General features: G+C 38.9%; 2 protein-coding genes across 3 annotated transcripts in view; one reads left to right on the forward strand and one right to left on the reverse strand.

The window, feature by feature from the left end:
• The window catches only part of POP1 (POP1 homolog, ribonuclease P/MRP subunit), a 127,608-nt gene that overhangs the window by 36,316 nt on the left and 68,890 nt on the right, over positions 1–22,402 (forward strand). The window lies entirely within an intron of this gene.
• On the reverse strand, positions 11,946–22,369 carry RIDA (reactive intermediate imine deaminase A). The gene is made up of 6 exons (XM_073229875.1): positions 22,163–22,369; positions 16,721–16,826; positions 15,212–15,266; positions 14,916–14,984; positions 13,928–13,983; positions 11,946–12,529 (listed from the first exon to the last, which is right to left on the reverse strand). The coding sequence occupies exons 1-6, from the start codon at positions 22,225–22,227 to the stop codon at positions 12,467–12,469; spliced, it is 414 nt and encodes a 137-aa protein (XP_073085976.1). The 5' UTR covers positions 22,228–22,369; the 3' UTR covers positions 11,946–12,466.

Below are 22,402 nucleotides of genomic sequence, written 5' to 3' on the forward strand. Positions count from 1 at the left end.
ACCGCAGCATTGTCCGGATCCCTGTGGAGGCTTTTTGATGATCATCCCCCGGCACAAGTCCTCCAGAGAGTGCTGATGCCGGAAGCTCCTCCTCATATCGTATCTTAGTTCATTTTCTGGGTATCCAAGCTAGGCCTTGATCTTCTGCATAGAAACAAACAGACCCTTTGCCCACACTTTGACATGCCCTCTATACCACTGTGCAGAACTCATTGGTGGTCAGCACACAGTAACTGCTTTTTTTTTTTTTATTATTAAGAGAAAGGAATATTATCAGAAAAGAGTACCTCCATAGCTGATCATCTGACACCCTTTAAGTGATTAACATTAAGGATATTTAAAGCATGCGCTGATCTTTGATTTACCAATAGTTTTATCCTATCAAGGAGTAATCCCCCTTTTCTTTCTTTCTTTCTTTTTTTTTTTTAATTTTTAATCTACACTTACATGAAGAATACTATGTTTACTATGCTCTCCCCTATATCAGGTCTCCCCTAACAATCACATTACGGTTACTGTCCATCAGCTTAGCAAAATGTTGTAGAGTCACTACTTGTCCTTTCTGTGTTGTGCAGCCCACCCTCCCCTTTCTCCCTCCCCCCATGCATGCTAATCTTAATACCCCCTTCTTCTTCCCCCCCATCCCTCCCTGCACACCCATCCTCCCCAGTTCCTTTCCCTTTGGTACCTGTTAGTCCATTTTTGGGTTCTGTAATTCCGCTGCTGTTTTGTTCCTTCAGTTTTTCCTTTGTTCCTATACTCCTCAGATGAGTGAAATCATTTGGTATTTCTCTTTCTCCGCTTGGCTTATTTCACTGAGCATAATACTCTCCAGCTCCATCCATGTTGCTGCAAATGGTTGGATTTTTCCACTTCTTATGGCTGAGTAGTATTCCATTGGGTATATGTACCACATCTTCTTTATCCATTCATCTACCCATGGACATTTAGGTTGCTTCCAATTCTTGGCTATTGTAAATAGTGCTGCGATAAACATAGGGGTGCATCTGTCTTTCTCAAACTTGATTGCTGCGTTCTTAGGGTAAATTCCTAGGAGTGGAATTCCTGGGTCAAATGGTAGGTCTGTTTTGAGCATTTTGATGAACCTCCATACTGCTTTCCACAATGGTTGAACTAATTTACATTCCCACCAGCAGTGTAGGAGGGTTCCCCTTTCTCCACAGCCTTGCCAACATTTGTTGTTGTTTGTCTTTTGGATGGCAGCTATCCTTACTGGTGTGAAGTGATACCTCATTGTAGTTTTAATTTGCATTTCTCTGATAATTAGCGATGTGGAGCATCTTTTCATGTGTCTGTTGGCCATCTGTATTTCTTTTTTAGAGAACTGTCTGTTCAGTTCCTCTGCCCATTTTTTAATTGGGTTATTTGCTTTTTGTTTGTTGAGGCGTGTGAGCTCTTTATATATTCTGGACGTCAAGCCTTTATCGGATCTGTCATTTTCAAATATATTCTCCCATATTGTAGGGTTCCTTTTTGTTCTATTGATGGTGTCTTTCGCTGTACAGAAGCTTTTCAGCTTAATGTAGTCCCACTTGCTCATTTTTGCTGTTGTTTTCCTTGCCCGGGGAGATATGTTCAAGAAGAGGTCACTCATGTTTATGTCTTAAGAGGTTTTTGCCTATGTTTTTTTCCAAGAGTTTAATGGTTTCATGACTTACATTCAGGTCTTTGATCCATTTTGAGTTTACCTTTGTATATGGGGTTAGACAATGGTCCAGTTTCATTCTCCTACATGTAGCTGTCCAGTTTTGCCAGCACCATCTGTTGAAGAGACTGTCATTTTGCCATTGTATGTCCATGGCTCCTTTATCAAATATTAATTGACCATATATGTTTGGGTTAATTTCTGGGGTCTCTAATCTGTTCTACTGGTCTGTGGCTCTGTTCTTGTGCCAGTACCAAACTGTCTTGATTACTATGGCTTTGTAGTAGAGCTTGAAGTTGGGGAGTGAGATCCCCCCTACTTTATTCTTCTTTTTCAGGATTGCTTTGGCTATTCGGGGTCTTTGGTGTTTCCATATGAATTTTTGAATTATTTGTTCCAATTCATTGAAGAATGTTGCTGGTAATTTGAGAGGGATTGCATCAAATCTGTATATTGCTTTGGGCAGGATGGCCATTTTGACGATATTAATTCTTCCTAGCCATGAGCATGGGATGAGTTTCCATTTATTAGTGTCCCCTTTAATTTCTCTTAAGAGTGACTTGTAGTTTTCAGAGTATAAGTCTTTCACTTCTTTGGTTAGGTTTATTCCTAGGTATTTTATTCTTTTTGATGCAATGGTGAATGGAATTGTTTTCCTGATTTCTTTTTCTATTGATTCGTTGTTAGTGTATAGGAAAGCTACAGATTTCTGTGTGTTAATTTTGTATCCTGCAACTTTGCTGTATTCTGATATCAGTTCTAGTAGTTTTGGAGTGGAGTCTTTAGGGTTTTTTATGTACAGTATCATATCATCTGCAAATAGTGACAGTTTAACTTCTTCTTTACCAATCTGGATTCCTTGTATTTCTTTGTTTTGTCTGATTGCCGTGGCTAGGACCTCCAGTACTATGTTGAATAACAGTGGGGATAGTGGGCATCCCTGTCTGGTTCCCGATCTCAGAGAAAATGCTTTCAGCTTCTAGCTGTTCAGTATAATGCTGGCTGTGGGTTTATCATATATGGCCTTTATTATGTTGAGGTACTTGCCCTCTATTCCCATTTTGCTGAGAGTTTTTATCATGAATGGATGTTGAATTTTGTCAAATGCTTTTTCAGCATCTATGAAGATGATCATGTGGTTTTTGTCTTTCTTTTTGTTGATGTGGTGGATGATGTTGATGGATTTTCGAATGTTGTACCATCCTTGCATCCCTGGGATGAATCCCACTTGGTCATGGTGTATGATCCTTTTGATATACTGTTGAATTCTGTTTGCTAATATTTTATTGAGTATTTTTGCATCTACATTCATCAGGGATATTGGTCTGTAATTTTCTTTTTTGGTGGGGTCTTTGCCTGGTTTTGGTATTAGGGTGATGTTGGCCTCATAGAATGAGTTTGGGAGTATTCCCTCTTCTTCTATTTTGTGGAACACTTTAAGGAGAATGGGTAGGTATTATGTCTTCTCTGTGTGTCTGATAAAATTCCAAGGTAAATCCGTCCGTCCCCGGGGTTTTGTTCTTGGGTAGTTTTTTGATTACTGTTTCAATTTCTTTGCTCGTAATTGGTTTGTTTAACTTTTGTGTTTCTTCTTTGGTCAGTCTCGGGAGGTTGTATTTTTCTAGGAAGTTGTCCATTTCTTCTAGGTTTTCCAGCTTGTTGGCATATAGGTTTTCATAGTAGTCTTTAATAATTCTTTGTATTTCTGTGGAGTCTGTCGTGATTTTTCCATTCTCATTTCTGATTATGTTGATTTGTGTTGACTCTCTTTTTCTCTTAATAAGTTGGGCTAGAGGCTTATCTATTTTGTTTATTTTCTCAAAGAACCAGCTCTTGGTTTCGTTGATTTTTGCTATTGTTTTATTCTTCTCAATTTTGTTTATTTCTTCTCTGATCTTTATTATGTCCCTCCTTCTGCTGACTTTAGGCCTCATTTGTTCTTCTTTTTCCAGTTTTAATAATTGTGATGTTAGACTATTCATTTGGGATTGTTCTTCCTTCTTCAAGTGTGCCTGGATTGCTATATACTTTCCTCTTAAGACTGCTTTCGCTGCATCCCACAGAAGTTGGGGCTTAGTGTTGTTGTTGTCATTTGTTTCTATATATTCCTTGATCTCTATTTTGATTTGTTCATTGATCCATTGATTATTTAGTAGCATGTTGTTAAGCGTCCATGTGTTTGTGAGCCTTTTTGTTTTCTTTGAAGAATTTATTTCTACTTTCATACCTTTGTGGTCTGAAAAATTGGTTGGTAGAATTTCAATATTTTGGAATTTACTGAGGCTCTTTTTGTGAGCTAGTATGTGGTCTATTCTGGAGAATGTTCCATGTGCACTTGAGAAGAATGTATATCCTGTTGCTTTTGGATGTAGAGTTCTATAGATGTCTATTAGGTCCATCTGTTCTAGTGTGTTGTTCAGTGCCTGTGTGTCTTTACTTATTTTCTGCCTGGTGGATCTATCCTTTGGGGTGAGTGGTGTGTTGAAGTCTCCTACAATGAATGCATTGCAGTCTATTTCCCTCTTTAGTTCTGTTAGTATTTGCTTCACATATGCTGGTGCTCCTGTATTGGGTGCATATATATTTAGAATGGTTATATCCTCTTGTTGGACTGAGCCCTTTATCATTATGTAGTATCCTTCTTTATCTCTTGTTACTTTCTTTGTTTTGAAGTCTATTTTGTCTGATATTAGTACTGCAACCCCTGCTTTCTTCTCACTGTTGTTTGCCTGAAATATGTTTTTCCATCCCTTGACTTTTAGTCTATGCTTATCTTTGGGTTTAAGGTGAGTTTCTTGTAAGCAGCATATAGATGGGTCTTGCTTTTTTATCCATTCTATTACTCTATGTCTTTTGATTGGTGCATTAAGTCCATTTACATTTAGGGTGACTATTGAGAGATATGTACTTATTGCCATTGCAGGCTTTAGATTCGTGGTTACCAAAGGTTCAAGGTTAGCTTCTTTAGTATCTTACTGCCTAACTTAGCTCGCTTATTGAGCTGTTATATACACTGTCTGTAGATTCTTTTCTTCTCTCCCTTCTTATTCCTCCTCCTCCATTCTTCACATGTTGTGTGTTTTGTTCTGTGCTCTTTTTAGGGGTGCTCCCATCTAGAGCAGTCCCTGTAGGATGCCCTATAGAGGTGGTTTGTGGGAAGCAAATTCCCTCAGCTTTTGCTTGTCTGGGAATTGTTTAATCCCGCCATCATATTTAAATGATAGTCGTGCTGGATACAGTATCCTTGGTTCAAGGCCCTTCTGTTTCACTGCATTAAGTATATCATGCCATTCTCTTCTGGCCTGTAGGGTTTGTGTCGAGAAGTCTGATGTTAGCCTGATGGGTTTTCCTTTATAGGTGACCTTTTTCTCTCTAGCTGCCTTTAAAACTCTTTCCTTGTCCTTGATCCTTGCCATTTTAATTACTATGTGTCTTGGTGTTGTCCTCCTTGGATCCTTTCTGTTGGGAGTTCTGTGTAATTCCATGGTCTGTTCGATTATTTCCTCCCCCAGTTTGGGGAAGTTTTCAGCAATTATTTCCTCAAAGAGACTTTCTATCCCTTTTCCTCTTTCTTCTTCTTCTGGTATCCCTATAATACGAATATTATTCCCTTTGGCTTGGTCACATATTTCTCTTAGTGTTGTTTCATTCCTGGAGATCCTTTTATCTCTCTGTATGTCAGCTTCTATACGTTCCTGTTCTCTGGCTTCTATTCCTTCAATGGCCTCTTGCATCTTATCCATTCTGCTTATAAATCCTTCCAGGGATTGTTTCACTTCTGTGATCTCCTTCCTGACATCTGTGATCTCCTTCCGGACTTCATCCCACTGCTCTTGCATTTTTCTCTGCATCTCATCCCACTGCTCTTGCATTTTTCTCTGCATCTCATCCCATTGCTCTTGCATTTTTCTCTGCATCTCTGTCAGCATGTTCATGATTTTTATTTTGAATTCTTTTTCAGGAGGACTAGTTAGGTCTGTCTCCCTCTCAGGTGTTGTCTCTGTGATCTTTGTCTGCCTGTAGTTTTGCCTTTTCATGGTGATAGAGATAGCTTGCAGAGCTGGTACAAGTGACCGCTGGAAGAGCTTCCCTTCTTGTTGGTTTGTGGCCTTCTCCTGGGAGAATAGCGACCTCTAGTGGCTTGTGCTGGGCAGCTGTGCGCAGACAGGGCTTCTGCTTCCTGCCCAGTTGCTATGGGGCTTATCTCCGCTGTTGCTGTGGGCTTGGCCTGGCTTGGGCTGTTCCTCCAAAATGGTGGAGCCCCATTGGAGGGGGAGCGGCTGGGAGGCTATTTATCTCCGTAAGGGGCCTCTGTGCTCCCTGCTGCCCAGGGGGTTAGAGTGCCCAGAGATCCCCAGATTCCCTGCCTCTGGTCTAAGTGACCTGTCCTGCCCCTTTAAGACTTCCAAAAAGCACTCTCCAAACCAAAACAACAACAGCAACAGTGAGAGAGGGAACAGAAAGAAAAAAAAAGGAAAAAACACGCAATTTTTTTTTTTGTCCTCAGGTGCCGGTCCCAGGCACCCGCTCACTGGTCCTGCTGCCCTGTCTCCCTAGCTCCAGGGTCCCTGTCCTTTCAAGACTTCCAAAAAGCACCCACCCACTGGTCCCACAGGGAAAGAATGCTCGATATTCTTTGTTCTCAGACACTGGTCCCAGGCACCTGCTCACCAGTCCCGCCACCCTGCCTCCCTAGCACCGGGGTCCCTGTCCCTTTAAGGCTTCCAAAAAGCACTTGCCAAAAAGAGAGAAAAAAAGGAGAAAAACGCGCGATTTCCTCCGTCCTCACGTGCCGGTCTCAGGCACCCGCCCACCGGTCCCGCAGGGAAAAACGTGGGATATTCTTTGTCCTCAGGCGCCGGTCCCAGGCACCTGCTCACCAGTCCCGCCGCCCTGCCTCCCTAGCACCGGGGTCCCTGTCCCTTTAAGGCTTCCAAAAAGCGCTCACCAAAAAGAGAAAAAAAAAAGGGGAAAAATGCGCGATTTCCTCTGTCCTCAAGTGCCAGTCTCAGGCACCCGCCCACCGTTCCTGCAGGGAGAAACGCGGGATATTTTTTGTCCTCAGGCGCCGGTCCCAGGCACCTGCTCACCGGTCCCGCCACCCTGCCTCCCTAGCAACGGGGGCCCGTCCCTTTAAGGCTTCCAAAAAGCACTCGCCAAAAAAAAAAAATCGCTCCGGTTTCTTTCCACCCGCTGGGAGCCGGGGGAGGGGCGCTCGGGTCCCGCCGGGCTGGGGCTTGTATCTTACCCCCTTCGCAAGGCGCTGGGTTCTTGCAGGTGTGGATGTGGTCTGGATGTTGTCCTGTGTCCTGTGGTCTCTATTTTAGGAAGATTTTTCTTTGTTATATTTTCATAGCTCTATGTGTTTTTGGGAGGAGATTTCCACTGCTCTACTCACGCCGCCATCCTGGCTCCGCCTCCCTTTAGGGTTTTTTATGTACAATATCATGTCATCTGCAAACAGGGACAGTTTAAGTTCTTCTTTGCCAATGTGGATGCCTTTTATTTCTTTGTGTTGTCTAATTGCCATGGCTAGGACCTCCACTACTATGTTGAATAGAAGTGGGAGAGTGGGCATCCTTGTCTTGTTCCCGATCTTAAATGCTTTCAGCTTCTCGCTGTTAAGTATAATGTTGGCTGTGGGTTTGTCACATGTGCCCTTTATTAAGTTGAGGTCCTTGCCCTTTATACCCATTTTGTTGAGAGTTTTTATCATGAATGGATGTTGAATTTTGTCAAATGCTTTTTCAGCGTCTATGGAGATGATCATGTGGTTTTTGTCTTTCTTTTTGTTGATGTGGTGGATGATGTTGATAGATTTTCGAATGTTGTACCATCCTTGCATGCCTGGAATAAATCCTACTTGATCATGATGAATGATCTTTTTTATGTATTTTTGAGTTGGGTTTGCTAATCTTTTGTTGAGTATTTTTACATCTATGTTCATCAGGGATATTGGTCTGTAATTTTCTTTTTTTGTGGTGTCTTTGTCTGGTTTTGGTATTAGAGTAAAGCTGGCCTCATAGAATGAGTTTTGAAGTATTCACTCCTCTTCTATTTTTTGGACAACTTTAAGGAGAATCGGTATTAGGTCTTCACTAAATGTTTGATAAAATTCAGTGATGAAGCCATCTGGTTCAGAGGTTTTGTTCTTAGGTAGTTTTTTTTATTACCAATTCAATTTTGTTGCTGGTAATTGGTCTGTTCAGATTTTCTATTTCTTCCTTGGTCAGCCTTGGAAGGTTGTATTTTTCTAGAAAGTTGTCCATTTCTTCTAGGTTATCCAGTTTGTTAGCATATAATTTTTCATAGTATTCTCTAATAATTCTTTGTATTTCTGTGGTATCCATAGTGATTTTTCCTTTCTTATTTCTGATTATGTTTACGTATGTAGACTCTTTTTTTCTTGATAAGTTCTATTTTCTCGAAGAACCAACTCTTGCTTTCATTGATTCTTTCTATTGTTTTATTCTTTTCAATTTTATTTATTTCTGCTTTAATCTTTATTATGTCCCTCCTTCTACTGACTTTGGGCCTAATTTGTTCTTCTTTTTCTAGTTTCATTAATTGTGAGTTTAGACTGCTTATATTTGATTGTTCTTCTTTCCTGAGGTAGGCCTGTATTGCAATATACTTTTCTCTTAGCACAGCTTTGGCTGTGTCCCACAGATTTTGCGGTGTTGAATTATTGTTGTCATTTGTCTGCATATAGTGCTTGATATGTTTTTAGTTGGTCATTGATCTACTGGTTATTTAGGAGCATGTTGTGAAGCCTTCATGTGTTTGTGGGATTTTTCATTTTATTTGCGTTAATTTATTTCTACTTTCATACCTTTGTGTTCTGAGAAGCTGGTTGGTAGAATTTCAATCTTTTTAAGTTTACTGAGGCTCTTTTTGTGGCATAATATATAATCTATTGAACATGTTCCATGTGCACTTGAGAAGAATGTGTATTCTGCTGCTTTTGGGGGTAGAGTTCTGTAGATGTGTCTGTTAGGTCCATCTGTTCCAATGTGTTGTTTAGTGCCTCTGTGTCCTTACTTATTTTCTGTCTGGTTGATCTGTCCTTCAGAGTGAGTGGAGTGCTGAGGTCTCATAGAATGAATGCATTGCATTCTATTTCCCCTTTTACTGTTAGTATTTTTTTCACATATGTAGGTGCTCCTCTGTTGGGGGCATAGATATTTATAATGGTTATATCTTCTTGTTGGATTGACCCCTTTATAATTATGTAGTGTCCTTCTTTGTCTCTTGTGACTTTGTTTTGAAGTCTATTTTGTCTGATACAAGTACTGCAACTCCTCCTTTTTTATATTAGTTGCATGAAATATCTTTTTCCATCCCTTCACTTTTAGTCTGTTTATGTCTTTGGGTTTAAAGTGAGTCTCTTGTAGGCAGCATATAGACGGGTCTTGTTTTTTTTATTCATTCAGTGACTATGTCTTTTGATTGGTGCATTCAGTCCATTTACATTTAGAGTGATTATCGATAGGTGTGTATACTTATTGCCATTGCAGACTTTAGATTCATGGTTACCAAAGTTCAAAGTTAACTTCCTTACTATCTAAGAGTGTAACATTTTTTTGTTATTCTTTTTTTTTTTGGTATCATTAATCTACAATTGCATGAGCAACATTGTTTACAAGACTTCCCCCATCACCAAGTCCTGCCCACATACCCCATTGCAGTCACTGTCCATCAGCATAGTAAGATACTATAGAATCACTACTTGTCTTCTCTGTGTTGTACAGCCCTCCCCATGCCTCACCCCATACATTATGTCTGCTAATAGTAATGCCCCCTCCCCTTTTCCCCCTTATCCCTCCCTTCCCACCCATCCTCCCCAGTTCCTTTCCCTTTAGTAACTGTTAGTCCATTCTTGGGTTCTGTGAGTCTATTGCTGTCTTGTTTCTTCAGTTTTTTATTTTTTATTCACACCAATTTTTCTTTTTTTTCTTGATATCATTAATCTACAATTACATAAAGAACACTATGTTTACCACGCTTTCCCCATCACCAAGTTCCCCCCACATACCCACTACAGTCACTGTCCATGAGCGTAGCAAGATGCTGTATAATCACCACCTGTATTCTCTGTGTTGCACAGCCCTCCCTGTAACCGCACCCCACACTATACATGCTAATTGTAATGCCCTTTTTCTTTTTCCCTGCCCTTATCCCTCCCTTCCCACTCATCCTCCCCAGTGACTTTCCCTGTGGTAACTGTTAGTCCATTCTTGGGTTCTGTGATTCTGCTGCTGTTTTGTTTCTTCAGTTTTCCTTTGTTCTTATACTCCACATATGAGTGAAATCATTTGGTACTTGTCTTTCTCCGCCTGGCTTATTTCACTGAGCATAATACCCTCTAGCTCCATCCATGTTGTTGCAAATTGTAGGATTTGTTTACTTCTTATGGCTGAATAATATTCCATTGTGTATATGTACCACATCTTCTTTATCCATTCATCTACTGATGGACACTTAGGTTGCTTCAATATCTTGGCTATTGTAAATAGTACTGCGATAAACATAGGGGTGCATCTGTCTTTTTCAAACTGGGCTGCTACATTCTTAGGGTAAATTCCTAGAAGTGGAATTCCTGGGTCAAATGGCATGTCTATTTTGAGCATTTTGAGGAACCTCCATACTGCTTTCCACAATGGTTGAACTAATTTACATTCCCGCCAGCAGTGTAGGAGGGTTCCCCTTTCTCCACAACCTCGCCAACATTTGTTGTTGTTTGTCTTTTGGATGGTGGCCATCCTAACTGGTGTGAGGTGATCTCATTGTGGTTTTAATTTGCATTTCTCTGATAACTAGCGATGTGGAGCATCTTTTCATGTGTCTGTTGGCCATCTGAATTTCTTTGTTGGAGAAGTGTCTGTTCAGATCCTGTGCCGAGTTTTTAATTGGATTACTTGCTTTTTGTTTGTTGAGGTGTGAGCTCTTTATATATTTTGGATGTCAATCCTTTATCGGATCTGTCATTTATCAATATATTCTCCAATAGTGTAGGATGCCTTTTTGTTCTATTGATGATGTCCTTTGCTGTACAGAAGCTTTTCAGCTTGATATAGTCCCACTTGTTCATTTTTGCTTTTGTTTTCCTTGCACGGGGAGATATGTTCATGAAGAAGTTGCTCATGTTTATGTCCAAGAGATTTTTGCCAATGTTTTTTTCTAAGAGTTTTATGGTTTCATAACTTACATTGAGGTCATTGATCCATTTCAATTTACTTTTGTGTATGGTGTTAGACAATCATCCAGTTTCATTCTCTTACATGTAGCTGTCCAGTTTTGCCAACACCAGATGCTGAAGAGGCTGTCTTTTCTCCATTGGCTGTCCATGGCTCCTTTATCGTTTATTAGTTGACCATATATATTTGGATTAATATCTGGACTCTCTATTCTGTTCCACTGGTCTGTGGGTCTGTTCTTGTGCCAGTACCAAATTGTCTTGATTACTGTGGCTTTGTAGTACATCTTGAAGTTGGGAAGTGTGATCCTCCTCACTGCTTTATTCTTCCTTCTCAGGATTGCTTTGGCTATTCAGGGTCTTTTGTGGTTTATAGCTGCTGTTCTTAACTGCCTCTAAGACTACCACTTGGTTGACTGAGCTGTTCAAGTTAGCAAAACATTCCTAAAATAGCTTGAAACAAATACATGGATGTAAGATGGTTATGGCAGCATTGCTTTGATAATTTTGAAAACATAGAATTGTGGGCAGGAATGGTTAAACCACTGAAGGCATATGCGCACATAGGAACACTCTGCAACAGTTTTAAAGATGAGGTAAATTTTGATGTATTTATACAGAGGATCCTCAAGACAGAAGAAAGCAATCTGTAGAATAATATACGCAGTAATGTTCCATGTATGTAAACAAGCCAAAACCAAACCAGATGATACGTTTGTAATGAACAGAAAACTATCTGCTCAAAACTTTTAGCAGCAGTTCCCTTTGGGGAGGTAAGTGGACTGCAGAGTGAATGAAAGGACTTCTACTGTTTCATCTGTGTAATTCTGTGCTGGGATTTGTTCTATAACAACCAGGTATTCACTTAGTAATGGTCTAAAAACATTAGAAGACTTTAAAGAACAAACACAAAATGGTTATACACACCCTGAATACAATAATGTAAAATGTACAAAGTCAGAAATAAGCTCTGAGAAAAAAAAACAGTTGGGAGTTTTAACACCCTGGTTCTTCCTGCCTTTAATTAAGTAATATGCTTTAATGTGTAAATTAAGCTGCTAAAAATAAGTGAACAGAATCACACCAAGGAAAATCTGCATGTTTATTTCCATTAGAAAAATATTATCTATATAAAATTTTGGTCCATTTTCTCCTTTAATTCCCTTTACTACTCAAAGTTAAATACTTTAACTTTACTTAAGTAGAAGCAGAATCATATATCTGACATGAGAACTAAATATTTCACATCATTCAATTAATAGGATTTAATGAATTAAATGTGTGCTTTATTATTTCTCAGCAATACTGACTCATCTTTCCTACATGTTATTTCCGTTTCCATTTATTTATTTGGGAAACTGTAATGCACATTTCTTTTCCCACATCCAGGAATATGAGTGCACATAACATCAGTAACTGGATTCATCATCTAATCCTCAATTCATGTTCAATTCCCCTTAATATATGGTATTTCCATAATAGCTTCAGGTACTTTAGTCAATCTTACACTTTTCAAAATCAATTGTAAAGATCAGATGTTAACTTAAAAACATTATTAAAATTCCAGAAATAAGTATTATAATTATGTGTTATATAAATAACACTTATAGTGATGCTGTTGTGAGAGGTCCTTGGATGGCCACAGCTTCAATCTCCACACGGCCTCCCTGTAAGGCAAATAATGAAGCAATGTTTAGATTATTTTTTACAAATTAAGAGTGAGCCATAATACCTACTCAAAGCACATCCACCTAACAGAACTACAGAGCTTTTAGCATTGTTTTACAAAGAAGGAAAGGAGGGGAAAAATAGTCACTAAGAACCTGTGACAGACCAGGTTACCATGAGAAACACGTTCATACACATTAGCTCATGTGACTCTCCCAGTGGCTCTATTAGACAGGTGATCTCTCAATTCAGAGAATGATATGCTGAAGTCAGAGAGGTTATTTAACCTGCCCAGGACACAAAGCTCAATAGCAGAGGTTCAAGCCCACATCTTGTGACTTCAAGTTCAGGACTGCTTCTACTATACCCAATACCTTAATAAGTTTGATGATATTGGCCATTCCAAGTAACAACCAATTAAAGCAATAAAAATGCCAGTCACATAAGATACTTTAGAGGAAAATTACAAGTGGAAGTCAAAATAGGAAAGTTGTGTTGCTAAGGGGCACAGAAAGAGCTTGTAGTTAGGTTAGAAGACCAAAATAAGAATGGTGAAAAATATGTGAGCCACTGGTTTTGAGATTATTTTTTCCAATGAAAAGTCTAGATTTGGTATTATACACTAACCAAGTGAAATTTTTACTGCAGAACTCACAAACCTGGCTCAGTTTATAGTTAAGTAACATCAAAACAATACAGCAGCTATTTCACTTTTTCTTACAATTGAAGTGCTCTGTTTCTGTTGTGTTCATGTTCATGTGTAGCCTTAATTTTTAGTTTCCTTAATTTTTAAGACAAATATTTGAAAAATTCCTTAATTTTTTCCCCATGCATGTAATATTGGTTGTTTCCTTTTAGACTTTAAGTTCCTAGAACTTAGTAGCACTGACTATTTTCCTTTAAAAAATTTCCCGCTACAGTGTTAGTTTGTTGTATTCAGAAAACAACAGAGAAGTTAAAAATTTTGATACATTGGTCATTGCAGAGAAAATGGAAGTTCCTATGGCCAGGATTCTCACCTGACCCTGGTCAGCTTGCTCACTGCACACGTGTGGGCAATACATTATTATTGACTCTATATAAAGAGCACCGCCCAGGACTCTGGACTGCATGGCTGCAGGAGAGCAGAGGCTGGAGTGGTGGCAGCACTGAGGACAGAGACTGAGATGGCTGCAGGGACGGAGAGGCCCAGATGCAGAGACCTGCTTGCTACATGCAGACTTGCTCTGAGGCAGACGGGATTCTTGCACTTGACCTGCCACTGTGGGAATAAAGTTGGGTATAAACCCTTTCACCCCAAGGACGTTCAATTGTCATTTTTCAGTCTCCCAAATCAAGGGTGAATTTGCCTTGGGCTGAAACCTTCTGGCAAGACAGTCAGTTTAAACGGTACTTACTTTGGGCAAAGAAGCAACCTGGTAAGCAGCTCTTGCAGGAAAACTACTCTTGAAATCTAAATTTAAAAGAATTTTGTTTAATTTTCAGATACCATATTGCTACTCAGCACTGCATAATCAGTAATCTGGTACGTCCTTCACAGATTTGTCATAGATTTGTTCTTATATATAAGCAACACTGAAAAAAAGCTCCCATGCATATTTGTTTGATAAAATATTTTGCCATATGATTCCTGATATTTAAAACTTTTTAAAGCATCTTAGCTTTCTGGGAAAAAATGAAAATAGTTACACACATACTCTGACATGTTGCTCTCGTTTGACATGAATGGGGTTTTGTTTGTAAAGGAATACTTACAAAATAATCTTGTTAATAGGAAACAGCTGCCCATCTCCAGCCATTTCTGGCAAGTACTTTCACTGCTAACTTTGGTGCACTCTAGGCATTTCTTCAGGACAGAATAGGTTATGAAGCTTTTCCATGTTATTATACCTTTGTCTCATCTCACCACTCGTTTTCCCCATTGGACAACAATGTTAATAACAGACAACTTTTACTGAGCACTTACGACATGCCAGCATTTGTTCTAATGTGTTTACAGGTTGTATTAACTCATCTAAACAGTCCAACAACCCTGTAAGGTTTTATCCTCATTTGCATATGAGGAAACCAAGGCATAAAACTGTATTAAGTGAAAAAGTAAAATTAAGTAATGAACCAGCTAATGATCCTGAGAGAGCCAGTCACTAGACTATATGGTAACAATAATAAATACGTGTTTAAAGAAATAATTAGAAGGGCTTTTTTTTTTTTTTCCCATGAGGCATACTGTATATTTCCAAACAGACTATTACTTCTTTTAGGACAGGATCTATAACCAATTCTTTAGCACCTCCTATTACTTTTAGGTCATAATGGAGACTCATTAAGGTCAACAAATTCACTTCTCTTTAAAACAGAAAATAGGAATAAAGCCAAATCACTTACAGTGTTTGTAGATTTCATTGACTGTATTGAAGTCATTTATGTCAGCCAGCAAAACAGTTGTTTTTACCACTAGAAGATACACACACTGCCATTAGGTTTAGCTATTTGGTCTGATCCAAAGCATTACTTAGAAAACAGCATATGGTTCTGTGACTATCTTGATTAAAATGGGACTGAAATTACAATTACTTTAAAAAGCAACAAAGATATGGCATGTCATATTGCTGGATGCCGTGTTCTTCAAAATGACCAAAACACTACCAAATAGAAATGTGAGGTAATATGAAGTTGCTCACCACTAGTGAAGTCACAGCCTGCAGCTTTCAGAATTTCACCCATGTTTGTAAGAGCCTATGAACCGAGGCAAGAAAGGCATAAGGCATTGATGTTCCAGTAAACCTTTAATTCAGTTCGATTAATCATCTTTTATTAATACCTCCTTATATAGCTTATGTTGCAGAAAATTTTTCCCTGTCTTAGAAATTCTCTTTCTAGACCACCTGTACACAAGTGAACTGCTTCTTGGCTTTCTTCTAAAGGAATGAATCTTTCTGAAATACAATTAAGAAGATGTCTCCTTTTGTGAGTTAAAATATTGAAGTCTTTTCCTCAGGGCCTTTAAAACGTGTGACGTTCTCAGCTGACATCACTAAGCTGAAACAGAAATCATTTCTGGCATTCCTAACTCTGCATCACTTTGAGGGTAACAATGCTAGTAAGCCTTAAAACATGTTTTCTTTTAAAGCAATATTTGATTTTAAATAGTTCTTCTTTCCTTCTCTCAAAAAATTACAATTTAGTAAATCATGTCTAAATTTAGAACTTTGGCCTTTGGAAGAACAAGTTGTTCACCCTTTCATCCTTGACTTACTGTTTTTTCAGTTCTTTCTTCCTCTCTACTGGTCACACTGTAATATTTGGAGATATCTTTGTTTTTTCAAAAACAATCTTCTAAATAGGTACTACATGGATATGGCAAGAAACTCAAAAGCTTAAAGCATCTGCAGTGAAAAGATGTCTCCCACTCTTCCTATCTCCCCAGTTCCCTTCATCAGAGGTGATCACTGTTTCCAGTTGCCTGTATCTCCTTCCAGAGACAGTCAGTGCTTCTACAGGCACAAATGCCCTTCCACACACAGAAAGGGCAGCAGACTGTGCATGCTGCTCTGCACCTTGGCTTTTTATCATGTCTCAATTTACCGTGGAGATCTTACCAAACTAATTTAGTTGTATGGCTCTGGCCTAGTTAATTTAACTAGCTCTTCATGGATTAATATTTTCCTAATTTTAGATATTAAAAATGACTCACTGAATGCATTAAATTATAATTTGATTCTATTTATTAGGTTAGAATTGTTATTTCCCATTCTTATTTTAAAAAACTAAGAAAATTTCTCAATCCATGTGGAAATGGCAAGATGTCATCTGATTTCAGTAGTTTAGGGGTTTCCCCAACCCTGGTTTTACTGAGATACAACTGACATATAATATTAAATTTGTTCTAGTTATTTAACATGATAATTTGATATATGTATATATTGTGAAATGACAGCACAGCAAATTTAGCTAATATGCAATAATTCAGGTTTAAAGTCACCTTGGAAGGAGGAATTTTTTTTTTGGTTGTTAAATGATTCAGCAAATTCTCAACTTTCTACTGATATAAAACTGCCTTAAATCAGTGAGGAACTTAAAAAGCAGTTACCTGGTAATCTCTATAAAACAAATCAGGCATGTGGATTCTTAATATTTCCTAATATTAAAAAGCAGTAGAAAAGGGAGCTTTAAATTGGAAAATGACTTACTTGTTTAGCTTCTTCTGCCACCCCTCCAGGCACAAGCTGTCCATTTGAGGGGTCCATGCCTAGCTGTCCTGAAATGTAAACGGTCCTGTCGACTAATACAGCTTGACTGCAATGAACAGAAATCCAGTTATATATAAAATAAAAATATAAAATAAAAAATTCAATGCTAAAAGATTTCTTTGCTAGGACACAAAGAACAAAATGTAAAATTAAAAAATTGGTAATTTTTTAATTTTAATGATTTCATTAAAAGTTAAAATTTTATTAAGAAAATAAAAGCACAAGTCATAGGTTGGGAGAAAATATTTGCAAAACAAGTATCTAAAAATGGACTTGTACCCAGAATATATATAGAATGCTTATAACTCAATAATAGGAGGACAAACAACCCAATAAAAAATGGGCAAGTGATTTGAAGAGATACTTCATAACAGTAGACATGCGAAGAGTATAAGAAAGATGCTGAACGTTAACGTTATTAGTCATTAGAGAAATGCAAACTAAAACCATAATTAGATACCACTACTGTCAATAAGACATCACTGATAATAACAAGTACTGGTGAGGAATATGGAGCAACTGGAACCCTTACACATCACTGGTGGGAATTCAAAATAGTAGAAACTTTGGAAAATAGTTCAACAGTTTCTTAAAAATTTAAACATATACTTAACCTACAAGTCGGTGATTTCTTTCCTAGAGAACTATGCAAAAGAAATGAAAACACATGTCTAAACACTTTACATGAATGTTCAGAACAGCATTATTTATGACAGCAAAAAAAAATAAATTTAAAAGAACACCCATTGATAGATCCAACTAAAGACTACAAATTATTTGATGCCACTTATATAAAATTCTAGAAAAGACAAAAGAATAGCAGCAGAAAGTAGGTTAGTGGGTGCCTGGGGTGAGGGGTAGATGTAGGGAATGACCACAGATAGGTATGAGGGAATTTGGGGGATGATGGAAATGTTCTGAAACTTGATTGTGGTAGTAGATGCATGATGCTATACATTTACCAAAACTCATGGAACTCTCATTTAAAAATTGGTGAATTTCATATGTAACTTACACTCGATGAAGCTGTAAAACAAAAAATTGCAATGTCAAGAGCCCTCTTAACAGTGAAAGGCCTCCCCTCTGTCCTTAACTTCCACCTGCTCAGTTCCCAGCCCCTACAGATAACCAGTGCTCTTCTTTATACAGTCTTCCAAAGTTGTTTCATGCATACATGAAGAAAAATGGGTATATGTTCCCTCCCGCTCCCCCACCTTCACACCACATATGGTATATTAACCACTCCTCTGCACTTTTTTTCACACACACAGTGTATCACAGTTTGTACCTAACTCTATGTAGACTGCTTCCTCATTCTTTAAACAGTTGAAGAGTATTTCATTGTTGGGTATACTTTAACTAGTAGTCATCACTGATTCTAATACTTTGCTATTGTAAACAAAACTACACTGAAAACCATCACACACACACACACACACACACACACACACTCATTTACCCTGAACAAGTGATTGAAACTTTTTTCCTTCTGAACCCCCGAGTTCTTCCAGTGGAACTTTTCTTACACAATGCACGGACTCTTACCTCATATTGTAGCTGGTAATGCTCTGATCTTATCACCTGGGGTATGCCAAACTGTGAACTTCTGGAAGGGTGGGGCACTGCCTAACTGTGTTCCTAGCTGTGCGGGGCCTGGGGATCCATCGCATTCAAGGGGCACAGGTAGCTTCTGTTGACATCCTGCTCACTAACCACTTAGTAGCTTAAACAGCTCTGGCTGTCAACCGAGGATCATTTTTGCAAGACCTACTGGCTTATAGTGGGGGCTTTGGAGAGCTGAAGAGGTAGATTTAAACTGGGTAACAGGATTTAGAAAGTCTGGGAATTCTTGTCAACTACCTGGCTCTCTGGCCCACAAAGATCACTACTGAGATTGTTAAAGTGTAAGCTTTTCTCAGCTTGAATAGTATCACCAGCTAATGCTGTTCCTAATTTTTTTTTCCTATTTTTACCTTTTTTTGATATCATTAATCTACAATTACACGAGCAACATTATGTTGCTTCCCCCATCAAGTCCCCCCCAATACTCCATTACAGTCTAACATTTCTTTTAACTGTCCTGTGTAGAATTAGGTTACCCTAGGTCCCTTGCAAAGTACCTTTAACTCTCCCCATATGTGAAACATAGTTAAAGCTCATATGCATTATCACTAGTCAAAACCTTCATGGCAATAAAAAAAAACTCCTTAATTCTTAGAAAATCAAAACTAAGCCCTGGACCTCTGAAACTATTCTAGCTATGAGGGCTCTCTCACACATTAGTAAAGAGACTGTTCACAAAAATAACTGGATCCTCCCTGAGCATAAGAACCCTACTATCCATAGACAAGTTATTAGACTCCAAAAACATAAAAGTGTTCTACTTCCATGACAAAGGGTAATAACACTTTCAAAAGCATCCTAGTGATAATGCTATCATAATCTATGCCACATGGACTATCACTTCAAAATGTTAGGACTCTTTGGCTGGTGTGCTAGCAAAACCAAAAGCAATGTGATAGCAATGCGCTGCGGACATCTCTCAAGGTTCCTTCGGTACAGAAAAGCACTAGAGGCAGAATGTCCTGGAGAATGCACACAATGATGCCGGCTGATGGCTTTTCTTTTGTCATACTGGCATATTCATATGATCCTCCTTTTTTTTGCTTGCAGCTTTATACAGATAGTTGACCCTCTCTTCCAAGACAACCAGGGGTATTACTGTCATACCTTCTTTCTTGAACAAAGTACACACTCAAGGAAGGTGTTGCACCAGGCTCTATAATTACTTTGTTTTTGTTTCTGTAAGATTTGCTTTGGTTCTGAAGTAAAACCACTCTGTGATTAGGGGAGAGGAATCAGGAGGAAAAAAATCACTGGTTTTACTTTTATTGTAATATCCTCTTAATTATTCTTAACGTCTCTTTCTCCAAATTAGTATGGAATTCTCTTCTTAAAGAGAGCTGATCAAGTCACTTCCTCTTCAAAAACATTTGATGGCTCTTAGCACTGGAAACCATCACAATCTGGACCTTGGTAAAAGCTAATTTTTACCAAGAGGTAAAACAAATTCAAAGTCCAACTCCTAACGAATGTTTCCCAAAGTGTGGGTCATACACAAACATGAATCACAGTAAGGAAATGATTTCCCTTTCAGTTCTCTTTCAATTCTTCTGGGCAGGGGCAGCAAATGAAATGATTGCGACTGAGCTCCGGAGTTTGCTGCCTACATTCAAATTCTGTTGCACCACTACTTAGTGGGTAAATTATTTAACCATGTGCACATCAGTTTTTTCATCTGAAAAACAGGAACTCTGCAATATAAACCACTTAGGAAGAACAGTGCCCAGTGCTCAGTAAGCATCCATACATGTTAGCAGTTATGACTTGAATCGTCTGAGTACAAAAGGAGAATATCATTTTTAGAAAACAAGTTAAACATCACTTTTAACACAGAGCAGGCCTTGGGTTCTGAGCCAACTGCAGGATCTAGGTAGAATTTAATAACATTTTTTATTTAACTGAGTTTTTTTTTACTGTTACTTTCTATTGGCTTGCTTTCTGTTTAAGAGTACTGTTGTAAACTTTCCTTTTGAAGTTTGTTAAATAAAGTGGGCCATCTCAAAGAATAGTGGCTAGTAAATAATAATATAGCTGGTACACAGATTTGGCAATGAAAAAAATAGGGCAGAAGTACTGGGATTACTAAAACTTCCTCCAAAAATCTTTATTCTATGTATTCTTTGACCTCAGTGACTCAAGTCATTCCCTCTATCTGGAATGTGCTTTACCCCATGACTTCTTTTTGAGTCCTTAACAGCTATCCTAAAAATCAAACCTTACAATAGTACTATAAATGGCCAACCCAACCTTCAAGATCCAACTCCAGGACTACCTCTCACAAGGAGACTTCCTAAACCTTTTTCTTCCTCTGTCCCAAGTTCACTTCAACTTTCTTTCCCCTCTTTTGTCCGCCCCACATGCCGCCTCACTCCCATTCCATTTTATTTCTAGCCCTACTATAACAACTACTGTTCTGCCACATAAGAGTGCTACTTCTCATGGCAGTGTGGTATTGAGGAAGGAGCTAGGACTTGTGCACATCAAGTTCTGTCACTTACAGACCGTCTGACCTTGGACAAGTTCACTTTGGGCTTCAGTGTTCTTGCAAAATGGGGATGGGACTTAGAGAAGGAGTTGTCTCATTGTGTCTGCCATAGAGCATGCACTAAATTAAAATGCTCTTTCCCTTAGATGTGTGAATATCTATCACACATTGCTTCTTGTACATTTTTGTATCCCCTGCAGTGCTTGGCATAATAGGTAATACATGTCTGTTTTACTTCAAATGTTTCAGTTGCATAAGTTTTCCAGCTGTCATTCTTCTAACAGTAAACAGATACTATAAAACTATATTTTAAAGAGGAAAAACGGAAAAAGGGTTACAGGAGATACTTTAGTGAAAAATTAAAAATAACAAAAATTTTATTAGGAAAAAAAGTCTACAAGAATGCACAGGATAAGATCAGGTCATTTTAAAGTTGTGATGTGTTAAGAAAATAAACCTTTGTAAAAAAGGAATTAACCTATTTATATTAACAGTCCTTTGACAAGAGGAAATAAATGTAAACAGTGTAGACTTTCTAGCCAGTATACATATATTTAGCTAGAGCATGTCAGGGGCAATCTTAGATTTGCTAAGCATTTCTGCAAAAAGAACTCAGCTTTTGCGAGAAGGACACACACATCTGTTGATAGGTTTTACTCTTTTGATTTAAAGGAGGGTTAAACAACATTATGCTATGTGAAAGAAGTCAGTCACAAAGGATTACATTTATAGGAAATGTCCAGAACAGGCAGATCCATAGAAACCGAAAGTAGATTAGTGGTTGCCAAGGGCTGGGGAAAGAAAATGGGGAGGGACTGCTGGCAGGTATAGGGTTTCTTTTTGAGGTGGTTAAAATGTATGTCTTAAATTATATATAGTGATGGTTGCACTATTTTGTGAGTGTAGCAAAAAGAAATCACTTAAGGGTACATGTTAAAGGGTGAACTTTATGAGTATGTGAATTACATCTCGATAAGCCAGTTACCAAAAAAAAAAAAAAAAATACAGAAACAAAACACAGAATTCTAACCGGAGGAGCTTTCCTGTTTGGCTGGTGGCCAAGCGAGGCAGCTCCAGGTCTCCGGTTCCCAGCCGGGAGCTTGCTGAGGATCTGCGGGCGCGTTGACCCTTTTGCCCGGTTCAGCATGCTCACGAGGTTGGACAGGAGGAACCTCGAGGATCGCCCCAGCTCTGACCCGTCTGGCCTCCAGGGACCGAACTCCCGAACTCACACACCTCCGGAGTCCTGTCTGCGCACCCACATTCCCTTTTACCTGTAGGGACCAATAGCAGCTGGGGCTTTCGCAGTGCTGATCACCTTTCTGATCAGAGACGACATGGCAAACCCTTTTTTTCTACTGCCGCTCCTAGAAAAGAGCCCCGTACACTGACCGTGCTGGTCTCCCACCCGACTAAACCAGCCTGGCGGCGAGTCCCTGCGTTCAAGTGCGGGCCGGGGCGAATTCGCTCGGCATTCTGGGAGTTGTGGTCTCTGCGCGGCTCCGGGCCACGTG

Source organism: Manis javanica, chromosome 2 (assembly GCF_040802235.1).
Source record: "Manis javanica isolate MJ-LG chromosome 2, MJ_LKY, whole genome shotgun sequence".
Taxonomy (NCBI): Eukaryota; Metazoa; Chordata; class Mammalia; order Pholidota; family Manidae; genus Manis; species Manis javanica.

Excerpts from the sequence above, each read along its gene's own strand:
- RIDA (XM_073229875.1), bottom strand. The coding sequence starts at position 22,227 with ATGTCGTCTCTGATCAGAAAGGTGATCAGCACTGCGAAAGCCCCAGCT. Across the intron at positions 14,985-15,211 it reads AGGCTGTGACTTCACTAGTG|TGGTAAAAACAACTGTTTTG; the intron begins GTGAGCAACTTC and ends TGTATCTTCTAG. Across the intron at positions 12,530-13,927 it reads AGGTTGCTTCTTTGCCCAAA|GGAGGCCGTGTGGAGATTGA; the intron begins GTAAGTACCGTT and ends TTTGCCTTACAG.